We start from the raw sequence: 12,809 nt of genomic DNA on the forward strand, positions 1-12,809 counted from the left end.
CACTCACTCACTCACTCACACACACACACACACACACACACACACACACACACACACACACACACACACACAGCTAACAATAATAGCAGTGTCTACGTCAATATCAGACTCTCATGAATAAAAGTCAAAAAGTGGTCTGACAAAGTTCATACCTTTAAGGTAAGAAATGTTTCTAACGTGTTGCACAGTATAAATTAGGATCACTCAAGGATATTCTGTTTTTATTATAGGCTAATTATTCTTATTCTCTATTTATATTCTTTTCTGTTTTTGAATCCAGATTTAAACTAAATAGATAACTGGAAAAATGACTTCATTTATTTCCTACTTGAACAACATTTGCGTGGTTGTCTGTTGATCTGAACTTTTTACAGGCCTTGGGGGTTGTAAATGGAGCATGTTACATTTGTGACGTTTGGCCGCTGTTGGAGGCTGTTGAACGGAAACTGATATTAGTGCCAGAGAGTGCATGTAAAATCACATTCGGAATGGATGACTGGTAACTATCGGCAGTAAACAAAGGGCTTTGTTGAGCAAGAAAGAAAAAGTTGATTCAAAAGTGCCATGTGTCTGCACTCCTAAAAGGGGCAGATGTTGCAAATTACCAGCCAGTCTACTGCCTCTGAAATCACAGCTCAAATGAGCATCCTAATGAGAGGCACTGTTTGCGGGTCAAAGAAAAGCCTAATCACGCTAAGTCAATTGACTTCTTCTGGAGCAAGAGAGCATGCAAGCTCCAAAGCAGATGACCTGCTGTCTGTTGCACTCCTGCAACCTCCTTTATATCTGTCTAATCTTGTTTCTGTGGTTTTAATCATCTAGCCTTTTGACTATGATATGACTCTAGCCAATGAGGACAGGCACTGTTGTTTATACTCCATTATACAACCATTATGCAATGGAAAAAATGCAATAATAGATGTACCTTAATGAAATCAGAATGATACGAGAGTACAGGCTAAATGATCATTTATATTGTGTGAACAAGATAAACAACCCTGGTAGACTCTTTAGGAGCTTTTATTTAAATAGGCACATTGAGAAATAGGTATTTGACTTACAGTGCTGCACACCTGGAGTAATTGAGCAATGTGATAATATCCAAGATGTATATGCCGAATAATAATTTTACTGACTAACATTTTACCATGGGAATTCAGCAATGTAAAGCTATAATGTAAATTTATGTCTATAATTTTTTTTTTTTTTTTGGAGAAAACAAAATCATAGTGTTTGCTTAATAATATGGTTATTTATCCTTAGGCTACTACAACAAAACTTTGGCAACTTGATATTAACCAAACAATTTGAAAGAAAGGAAATATCTTTTTACACCTCATATTAATTTATTATGATTTACAGTTGTAATGAAGTTGTTATTAGTTGGAAACTATAATTACCATGGAAACTATTTTGTAAGCTATGTATAGGCCTAATTATAACGAAGGTTTTGTAGCCTAATAGTTATTTGATACTTTTTATGCATCAATAGGTCTTGCCTGTGAATGTTAACAACATAAAATATTAGAATAGTTAAATCATTTAGTAATATGTTCCGTGTATAATACTGATAGCATTAAAAATGGTAATGTTATATTCAAATGAAGAATGTCCATAGAGACCAGAAAACCGTAAAGTGTTTCGGGCTGTCGTGAAGTGTGGTAAACGGCTCTGTCAAAACCATGGTCAAAACACGGAACTGGCGCGATCATTTGAAACAGTCCAGGCGTTTGTTAGTATTTTCTCTTTAATGAGGTCTGTTTTCTCTTTTCCCGTTTTAGCCTTCTAATGACTACATCATGTCAGATGCAATCCGAATGGTGTTTTAATAATATCGCAGATCTTCACTTTACATAAACTAAACTAGTATCCAAGGACGCGCTGCAGGTCAGACAACACACTTTATTGAAACGAGCAGTTGTTTTGGTTCAGCGAGCTGTTTTATTATTGTCTTATTAAACATTTTTAATGGATTATTTCTGTAGTTGGTCATATGACTTAAATATTTTAGTGAATTGCTGTATTAAGTGTCTGTTTATTGTGGTTTGACACAGTATCGATGAAGAGTGTTTGATCAATTCACAGACTCAGATTAACTTCATGTGTGTTATTCATCGTGTTGCTCATTCGCACAATATTTATCTAGACTTATCTCTACACAGGGTATCTATCTATCTATCTATCTATCTATCTATCTATCTATCTATCTATCTATCTATCTATCTATCTATCTATCTATCTATCTATCTATCTATCTATCTATCTATCTATCTATCCTGTTTAACTATGCAATGATATTAATGAAACCTTTTCTGTTAGGAACTCGATGGACTCAAAAGACATTGAACGTGTTTTGCTCCTTGAGGAAGAGGTGACAAGTTTGTCTGAGGACCTTGCTCAGTGCCAGGTATATAAACCATTTATTTGTCAAAGTAATCTTTCATCTGTCTCTGGCTTTAGTGACTTTTATTGTTTTCCACAATGTCTTCAACTAATGCAACAATAATCTAATAATCAAATAGTCTAAGATAACACTTGTATAGCCCTTCCTTGGAAAAAGTTTTTATTTTTTTTATTTTTTTTATTTTTTTTATTTTTTTTATTTTTTTTATTTTTTTATTTTTTTATTTTGTGCAATTGCAGTGCTAAGATGATCAGACTTCTATCTGATATGCCCTCTGTGTATTAAACATTAAACTCGTGTGACTTATCCTGCATATTGTTAAAGCCCCACCAGGTGGTGCCTAAAAACAAATACCTGCATTGTCAATAGTGTCTCAAAGTTTTAAGTGACACACATTACTAATATATGTGCATTTCTGAGCACATAGCTTACTCCCAGACATCCTTACTACTGATTTTGGTAACTACTAATAGAGAAGAGCTGTCAGTTACTCAGTGGATAGCCTCTACTTACTATAAAACAATATAAGACTTACTCTGACCTACAATAGGTTTACATCATCAGAGGATGTCAATTGATTGTCTTTTTTCACTTGCCTGTGGTTCACAATTGATTTTTCTCCCTTTTCACTTCTAATGACAAGCATGTATTTATAAAGAATCACATATCATTTATGTAAAAGGCACAGTGCCCATCAATCGACTGCCATTAACTGCAAAATGTTTCTAGTGGACCTGAGAATTATCAGGGAGGCAGTTTTACTTTATTAATATTTGTATAAATAGCAACATTCAATGAGTGCACTCATCCAGTGGGCATTCATGGTCTGCTGTATAAGATAAATAATTCATCAATACGACTGCCTTTCAACATATCAAACACCTTCCATGCCATGAGAAAATCCCTGTAATGTGTGGGAGTTGCTCAATCTTCTGATGTAGTGAGATTAAGCACTTGTGAAGAGACCACCTATTTGATGGAGGACTTTTCTTAATTTGTCATTAAACACAATGAAGACTAGGAATATTGAGATCTCTATTTCTATTCATTTGCGCAGGCTCTCTCTCTCTCTTGCACACGCTACTTTGTATGTTTAGCCTATGGTCTACCAAGGTCTGCCTGCACCATTTAGTAAATAATTAATTAGACACTTTTGAATAGGGTTTAAAATTCATGTACTAATTGGACACCAGCAGATTCTGTAGGGATTTATGACTTTAATCTTATAATGATGTGGACATAATTTAACAGATAATTTTATATTAAGTTGATCTGGTATAATTCATTTTTTTTTATTAATGTCAGAAAATGTAGTTTTTAGATGTCTCTCATTAAATGTAATGTAGCTTAAAATCTTTGAAAGCCATTTTTTTTCCCAAAGACACTTTGAATTGTAAGTGTGTTTCTTGCATGTCTCCCTGCCACCACTTTCTTCTTTAGGCAACTAATGAGTTTTTTTTTTCTGAATGACTCTTCAATCTTTTCTCTATGAATAGGATTTCTCTGATTTAATTTTTCTCTGTTTCATCACTTTTGGTGGAGTCATGAGTTATTAGTTCTCATGTATGTATATGTATGCGCATGAGAACTAATGAATAACACACACACACACACACACACACACACACACACACACACACACACACACACACACACACACACACACACACACACACACACACACACACACACACACACACACACACATGTATGTCGGTTAAACAACATGGCATGTATATCATTGACCTATATGTCAATATATATCATATACTGTATGCTGGGAAGAAATTAATATACAAAAGATATATACAAACTGAAAATATATACAAATATACAAACCTAAAATTTACAAACCTAAACTCAGAACTGGAAATTGCTCATTTAGAAGCTACTTTTGAGCATCACCAACAAAATAATTGTATTATTGTTGCATTTGCTTCTAATAGGCAGACAAGGAGTTTGTGTGGTCGCTTTGGAAGCGGCTTCAATTGGCCAGTCCAGACTTCACGCAGGCAGTGAGTCTTGTAGTGGAAAGGTGAGTCGCATTGTAAAGTGACCAATTTTTCCATTTCCTTTCTTCTGTTGAATCATTATGCTCTTACGTCTCAGACTTGAAATAAATGCTGTTTCTGCCACAAGAAATCCCTGATTTGCGAGCACGCATCACAGTGGTTCTGCAGGGGTGTGTGTTGGGTGGCTACGCCGTTGAACGCAGTTATGAGAGAACCCGAGAGCAGATGATGATCTAAACCCCCTCTTATCCTCCTCATAGACTCCCTCCCTCTCTTCCCATCTAAACGCTAAAAAAACTCCTCTTTGAGGGATATACACTAGATTTAACACGACTTATGACCCTCAAAGAGGGTGTGGGGAGCTACAAAAGTGGCATGGGAACGTGTTGAAAAAAAAAAAAAAAGAGAACAAATTCGCAATGCTGAACGATTGCCATTATCATGGCTTTTTTTAAGGTGTAGATAGAGCCAAATTTTCCACATGGGAGAAAATTGAGGCCATTGGCATGGCTCTGTATTTATTTAGGTAAATTTTAAATAAACCTTTCTGCCACCTGATGAAAGGTCAGAGATAGGGAGAACTTTTAGTGACCAAAAGCTCAAGCTTAGAAAGTATGTTTCTTGATCTAAAAGCGATGATAAATAAAAGAGCACCAGCCAGGCTACGTTCTCCCGTATCCCTCACAAGCTCCTTCCTCAGGCACAGCCAACAAACCAAGCTGCTCCTCAAAGAACTGGCAACATGTACCTGAGGGCGTGTGCATATATCAGCATAGCGCCACACGGGAGATTGACATGATAATTGTGCTGACTCTGTGAAGCACACAAGCTTCTGGGAATTCTGGCCAGTCTAGTAGTGAGCGAACACTTGGCTTGGGATATGGTTAACATCACCAAGCTTCAAGGCAGTGGTGTACTCTGAGGAGAGCCGTATCATGTCAGATGTCCTCAGGGAGAGTTGGAATGAGAAAGGGTGGAAGAGATTGAAAAAGTGAACCAGGGAAAGAAGGATCCCAGGTGAGTGGCGGCTGTTCAAACAAACTTGCCCCAATTGTGATTCTTTTGTCTTTTCCCCCCAAACACCCACTAAAGAGGGTTAGATGCTGAAAGGAAAGGAGTGTTTGTGTTCCCCAGTGAGTAGTGTTCCTGTTTTGATATCCCGATAATTACTGATACCTGGAGACTGGAGTTATATCCCATCATTCCCTGTTGACCCTCTGCGGTATAAGCTTAGAGAACGCGCTGAGTGGTTGAAAGGCAATTTTGCCTGTTTCTTCTCCCACAGCATCCAGTCTATCCTGCAGTGTTTTATCTCCTAACCAAGCATCACTGTTGCATCATCCCAAATAGATTTTCAAATGTGAATGGCTAGCATACGCTGAGGCCAGTGGATCAGTTCACCCTCTTCTGTATTCCGTTACTGTGGCAGCCTGCGCCTCTAATTTTGCTCTTTTGTTCAATATGTGCTGTACTAGAGAGAAGCAGAAAGCTGAGAACAAGGACAGAAAAGTTCTGGAGATCCTTCAAGCAAAAGACTACAGAATCCAAGAGCTGGAGCAGGTACTGTGAGAGCTTTACGCAGCTCTGAAATCAACTTAAACTGCAGCCACAGGTGTACAGACATGCATGTGGTCCGAGAAACCTTCGTCTCTCCTTTTTTTAATGAGCATATCTGACTGCTTGATAGATCTGCTTGGATGACAGTTAATGATGAAGCCGTGTTGTTAATTCACCTTTAATCATGCCCCTTAATGAAACATCTGTCAGTCGGCTTCATTAGCTGCTCTGTCTCTTCACCAGCAGTGAGTCCGTCAAACATGTCCACCCATACTGCTCGTTTGTGTAAATAAGATTAGCCATGGCTTGACAACCCATAGCAGACCAAACTCCAACCTGTTAAACACCACACATCGGCTCCGACAGCATGACAGCATTATTAATTATTATGAAATCTTTTTCAACGCAGGAATTACGCTTAGTTTGTAAGCACCATAGATATGAATACCTAGATTGCACATTAGAAACTATTGCTAATTACAGTGATACGTCTGCGCATCTGCCATATTGGAAAGGTCAAGATCTGCCTGGAAGTAAATTGACAGATGTGCTTTGCAACAGGCTGGAACAGTCCCTTCTAACGATTTTCTCAGGATTTGGTTTGTCATAAATGTCAGTTACATGTTACAAGTTACATGCATCAATATGGTGCACTTTGGAAGCTGAATTAAAAGCTTCCCTTTTCAGTGACCAAATTAAAGAGAATCAAAAATGTATTTGCATTGACTTGTACCTGGACTTGAAAATGACTCAAACCTCTTTTTAGTTGTGATACTATCCACATTACATTCACACTGTTTTTTTATTTATTTTTATAATCATAATAAATATAATTATTATTACTATTATTTATTATTATCTATTAGACACGTTGTAATAACTGCTCTATAAAAAAAAATACAGCAGTATATTAGTTTATTTTTCACGTTTCTTTTGGAAAACTGCTGGGATATCTATTATGAGAAATGTAAAAGTATTTTCAGTTTATTATGAAGCTGGCAAGCTGGCAGCACAGATTCCTTGGGAAGCAAAGGACCTCCTTGGAAGCTCACAGACCTCTGCGGGGGTAGGCGCGAAATCGCGTTCTGGGGAGGGGGGGGGCGGGGTTGAAATCACGTTCAGCGGGACACTGCGATACAACCGAAAAGGGCACTTTTGCTTTCACGATTAAAGGGGCAGGGGTTCGGCCACAACCCCCTAACCCCTCATCCCCCCATCCCCCGCACCTGATGAGAAGCACTGATCGTTTGTAACATTACAGATTTAGTATTTCTTTTAATTTCATCTTAACTTGCCCTATTATGCTGTTGTGTTTTATTTTGCTGTTATTTATTCTCTAAACCATAAACTATACTTTAAACCGTATAATAGCAAGTGTGCTGCATATCAACATGGTGAGCTGATGTTTAGTACTACAGTACAATTGTGTTGTTACTTTTATACAACAATTCTATAAACAAGACATTAATATTAAATTATGTTTCTGCCATAGCATCAATCTTTGAATGTTGCCAAGCAACAAACAGACTGGAAACAGAGTATGTGAGTGAACCTGAGCAGCAAAGAAAATTCCCATACTCCACTCACTAGGGAGAGAAGCCCTGTTCTAAATGATCCTGAAGCATAGAAAACACTGACAACTCCACTTACATTGCTCAACATACTCTAGTTTTTGGGAAAGCTACAAAATACATACAAGCAGAGAAATACAAACATAGTGAAACATTCCAGTTCTGATGACCTTCATATCAGCACTATATATGAAACACCACCAATCAAATTAGACACCCAGAACTAACTGTTGTATAAATCACATTTAATCATTTGAGAAATGTGAAATATGGCACTCATGGTCGGGCACATATTGATGCATCATCCATACAGTTGTAAATTGTAAATAGTATTTATATCGGTATAAATATATAATGAACTACTGATAATAGATTATAGATTGTATATACAGTGGGTTATATGACCTGCAGTATATTAATTGCACAAAATACATTATATAAACCATAAACGTGAAATGTTGACAGTTCCAAGATGACAGATCTGTTGACATATCCAGAGCAAGCGCATACCATTTCTATGTATTAATATCTATGGTCAGCTATACAGGGATTTTTGCACATAAATTTGTTTCAGTTCCAAAACCAACATTGCAAATGCAATATTATTAAGAGATTAAAAGTTAATTTACAATTTTAAATGAGTCAAGTTTTCTTCTGTCAGGTTTGAATTTCAGCGGCCTGTTAGTGGAATATCGCCATTTTGCCCAGTTTGAGAAACTCATTAATAGTCAGAATTCTGGGTACCACTCAAAACCACTGGCATTCGTCTCATCCAAATTTTGCGCCAAATGAACCCAAATGTGATTAATTGCTTTTTCCTTCCTTGGCCCTGTGATGGTCTGCTGAATCCTCATCTCATCTCTGCATTTCCACACTAACTTTGACCAGCTTTCCTCCCGCCCCACCCCCTTCCATTACCCCTCTTCTTCCATTTTTGTAACATAATTAGCTTTCATTTTTGAACTGCACTGGGGATTTCTAATGCTAATCTCTCTGTCCTAGACCTCTTAACTTCTTTAAACCTCTTTTCCTACCAATCGAGAAGTAGTGGGGTTCAAACAGTGCTTGCCTACCTCATTATCAACATTCTGAATTGAGCTTCACTTGTGCTATAAATCTCTATTAAAACCTGCATTTGCATGGTGCACAGACTGAACATAATTCTCTATCTATAAAGATTCAAGTGATTTCCCCCAACATGGCAATTAATTGCCTCTCACACCTCAGGGCTATTTTTTGAGATATCAGCGTTGAGTCTACACAACTGGTTAAAGTGTGTGTTAGCAATTGGAGTGCATTAACAGAATATCGGAGATGGTACAGGGATATCTGTGACCAATTCTGAATATTTGCACTGAACACAGAACATTTATTAAAGGGTTAGTTCACCCAAAAATGAAAATTCTGTCATCAATTATTCACCCTAATGTTAAGACTTTTGTTCATCTTCAGAACACACATTTTTAATTAAAACCTGAGAGATTTCTGTCCCTCCACTGAAAGTCAATTCCAGCAAAACTTTGATGTTTTGAAAAGTTCATCATAAGGATATTGTAAAAGGAATCCATATGAATCTAGCAGTTTAATCATGGGTAAATATGTTCACTTCATATGATGAACAAATTTAATCTATGCTTTTATTCACAAATAAACTTTGATTAACTCACATACATAGAGCTCAACAAATATTGTATAGGGAAGCACAACCGTTCTTGCTTGACGTGGTTTATGATCTCTTTATGAACCTTTTGAAACCTCAAAGTTTAAGTCCTTAAGTCCTAAATATGCTTAATTTTACAGTCTGCTGTTGTGTTGAACACTTAAGCCGCCTTTCCACTACACACGACATTCGCATTCGATTGTCGCATTTCGCCCCCTGGTGTCAGTCGCACGGAACTTTGAAATTGGTCGTGAAGCAACCGTTACCCTCGGCTATTCACAATGGTAAAATTAATGATTATAATGAATGTAATGCATGCATGAATATATCCACACAAAACAAATGACCCTCAATACATCTAATATAAAAAAGTCGATTTTATAGAGCTAATCAATATAAATATTGATTTAATAATGATACAAATATTTTTTTCAGCCATAATTATTAATAACCGTCATTTTGCAGGAATAGCGTTTAAAATATTGGTAATTCTAGCTTCGCACTCATAGTTTTGATTAGAATACATCACATCCGGTCGACCGGTTGCATACGGTCTAGCCGCAGAAGTTCAGATATTTCAACGCATCCGAAGCTCAAATCGGATCCGAAATTTCCGCATACGCATATGATCGGAACTCCCCGCAGCTCCCGTACGACTCTCCATTTGAAATGAATGACTTCCGGTCCGACGGCTGTCGTTTGTCGTGTACAGTGGAAAGGCGGCTTTAGTCAAGTGTTCTAGTCTTTCTGTGTATATTCCACTGTCCATGAGACATGTTCAACACATGCACACTACGGCTGCTTTATGATACTAGTGTTGCACCGAAATAAATGTATTACAGATACAACCAAAATGAAATTAACATGTCCATTTAGCTGAAAACCAAAAATAATGTTTCAGAAATTGAACTCTTTACACTGTTCAAAGTTTGTTTTGCTCTGAGTTAATTTAGTAGTAAAGTTCCTACTCTAGCATAAATGTTGCTCACAGTGAAGTGCATCTATACTTTACCTGTTGTATCTTATCCACATTGTGGATAATTGACAGCTACGCAACTACCACTTTAAAGCTTCAAAAAATTCATAAAGGAATCGTAAGACTAATCCATGTGAATTGAGCACTTAAGGCCACATTTTCAGAAGAGGCACAATCGTTTCATACGCTGAACAGATTGAATTTAGGTTTTTTATTTACATATAAACAATCAGCGAGCATAAACAGAAGCTCAACCAAACCTGCTTGATGCGCGACAACAAATCTTAATTTGTTAATCAAATTAATAATTAATCAAATCTGATTAAATCATGAGAATTAATCTTATTGGTTCTCGCACGTCAAGCGAACATGCATGTTTGAGCTTCTGTTTTCTCCTGATCTGATGAGTGCGCTGATGAATATATGTGAATAAAAGCCTAAATTCAATCTGTTCATCATATAAAGCGATCGTATCTCTTCAGAAAAATTGGACTAAATTCATATGGATTAGTTTTACAATCTCTTTATGAACTTGTTGAAGCGTCAACGCTTTAGTTGTGTAGCTGTCAATGGGGGGAAAGAAATTGCTCAGATTTAATAAATATCTTCATTTGTGTTCTGAAGATTATGAAAGTCTTACGGGTTTGGAACGACATGAGGATGAGTAAATTATGACAGAATTTTCCTTTTGGGTGAACTAACCCTTTAAGCATGCTTTTAGCTTTATCATATCCTGCTGACACGTCACAGCACAGCACAGCTAATTCCTTGGAAATGTAACCCATGTCCCGCTTGCAAACATTGAGCAATACAGAACGAAACGCCTGTACCATGCTTTCCCGCATCACGCAACAACTGACCCCATTACAGAAACTATTAATGAAACCTAATGCTCAGTCCTGTAAACACTCATACCCAGATTGCTTGTGACTAACGGCTGTCTCTCACGATCACTCGTGTGGCTCTTTAAACAGAAAGTGATGGCACAAGAGCAGGAGATAAACAACCAAGTCCAGCGGTTGCGTGGCAGTGAAGAGGAGTGCAGTCTAATGAAGAAAGAAGTGGCAGCTCTGCAGCACAGGCTGGGGAATAAGAGTCGACAACTTAAGGTTTGGACAAATTTCCACTGGCACCACTTTTAAAGTGCTGCCTTGTGCCTGTGACACACTGGGAAGAGAAGGGGGGGGCTACTGACAAGCCCCTGGAGGCAATCGCCTAAGGCCTCAAAATCCCGGGTCGGCGGCAGGGCGGGGGTGGTAGTGACAGCGGAGCTGGGAAAAGCAGCTAACTTTCTCAATAAATACTTAATGATGGCTGAGCAGAGGAAAGTGTGTATGTGATGTGGCTTCTCCTTAATTACCTTCTGATGGGACTGGCATGATTAATTGATAAAGTGAAGATCTAGGGAGGATGTCTTTGCAGGGTCTCTCTTAGCAAAGGGAGGGAAGGATAGTATGGACAAAAAAAGAAAGGGGCGAGAGATCAGCATCAAAGGCAGGCTGGCAGGACTAATGGGCCTGTAGTGGAGCTATTCTCATTAGAGCTGTCATTAGAGCTAAAGATGGCCCCTGCGCCAGGCTACCTGCGTGGGCTTCGGCTTGCCCTGCCAACGCAGGTGAGCTCCAAACCTCTCTCTCCGGCCCTGCCCGCTCTACCGCCCTTTCATCCCAGCGCTGCGACCGTCTCTCCCTCTCTTTTCCCCGGCAGGAAGCGAGGAGGCAGGCACAGGAATGCGAGGTGGAGGGCAGGTGGGCCCTGCAGGAAGCCAGGCAACAATTAGATGCTCAGCATTCAGCCTCTCAGGCAGAGCTGGAAAGATTGCGGGACCAAGAGGCCGTCAGCAGTTCCAGAGTCAAGGTAAGGTCCCCCGCTTCGCACCCCGTTCTTTTTTTCCTCTTCTTCTTCTTTTTTTCTGCCACTTTCTTAGCAGGTTCATGTAAATGAACTTGTCTCACAATGCGCAAATGTTAAATATTGATAGATATGTTCGGAGGGGGGTGAAATAATGACTTGGTGGGTTAACATGTTGGGCCCAATTTTTATTTTCCCCACTCAACAGTGGGAGTGTACCCCGTGCAACGTGACCAGAGCTGTTTTACGTGTGGCCCCGAATCTGTCCTGCCTGCTGTCGCGGTGCTCAGCGACTTGGGCTATAATGACCTACTACAGACGGAGCAGGAGCTGTTGTTAGCATGTTCCATAGGGCCTCATTCAGCATTTGTGTATGTTTAATAGGGCCTGTGTCCTCTTGGGTTGAGTGTCACTCAAGCACCTGTGTGATTACCTGCTTTACATACAGATTTGTGTTCATTACTCTCCATGGGGAAGAGCAGAGGCAGGTCTGTGTGGACCTTAAACTCTAACCAGTCCAATTAAATTAGACTGTAGTGGTGCTCAGACTCTGTCCCCTTTCCTCCTGCGTTCTCTGTCTCTCTCAGTGCCCCTGTCAGCACTGGCTAGTTTTTAATGAGGGCTGGCCCGTGCTCTCCCTGGCCTGAGCGTTTGATGCTCGGCATCTGTTTGCTTCTCATTATCTCCATCAGTTCCTGTGATATGCTGCTGATAGGCTTCCCACTTTAGTTGCTCATGTTTTACTTTCCTTCTGTTGTCTTTCTTTTGTTTCTTATTA

General features: G+C 38.9%; 1 protein-coding gene across 3 annotated transcripts in view; it reads left to right on the forward strand.

The window, feature by feature from the left end:
* The first annotated feature begins 1,667 nt into the window (after positions 1–1,667).
* Positions 1,668–12,809, forward strand: part of cntln (centlein, centrosomal protein) — a 221,931-nt gene continuing 210,789 nt past the window's right edge. The window contains exons 1-6 of one of the 3 annotated variants that reach the window (XM_084091411.1): positions 1,668–1,887; positions 2,320–2,407; positions 4,351–4,439; positions 5,892–5,976; positions 11,155–11,289; positions 11,888–12,037. In XM_084091411.1, coding sequence (XP_083947537.1) covers positions 2,327–2,407; positions 4,351–4,439; positions 5,892–5,976; positions 11,155–11,289; positions 11,888–12,037 — 540 coding nt within the window. In that variant the 5' untranslated portion in view covers positions 1,668–1,887; positions 2,320–2,326. The remainder of the gene's footprint in view (positions 1,888–2,319; positions 2,408–4,350; positions 4,440–5,891; positions 5,977–11,154; positions 11,290–11,887; positions 12,038–12,809) is intronic. The other 2 variants (XM_084091409.1, XM_084091410.1) reach the window with 2 other exon arrangements.

Source organism: Abramis brama (genome assembly GCF_963993115.1).
Source record: "Abramis brama genome assembly, chromosome: 2".
NCBI classification, from domain to species: Eukaryota; Metazoa; Chordata; class Actinopteri; order Cypriniformes; family Leuciscidae; genus Abramis; species Abramis brama.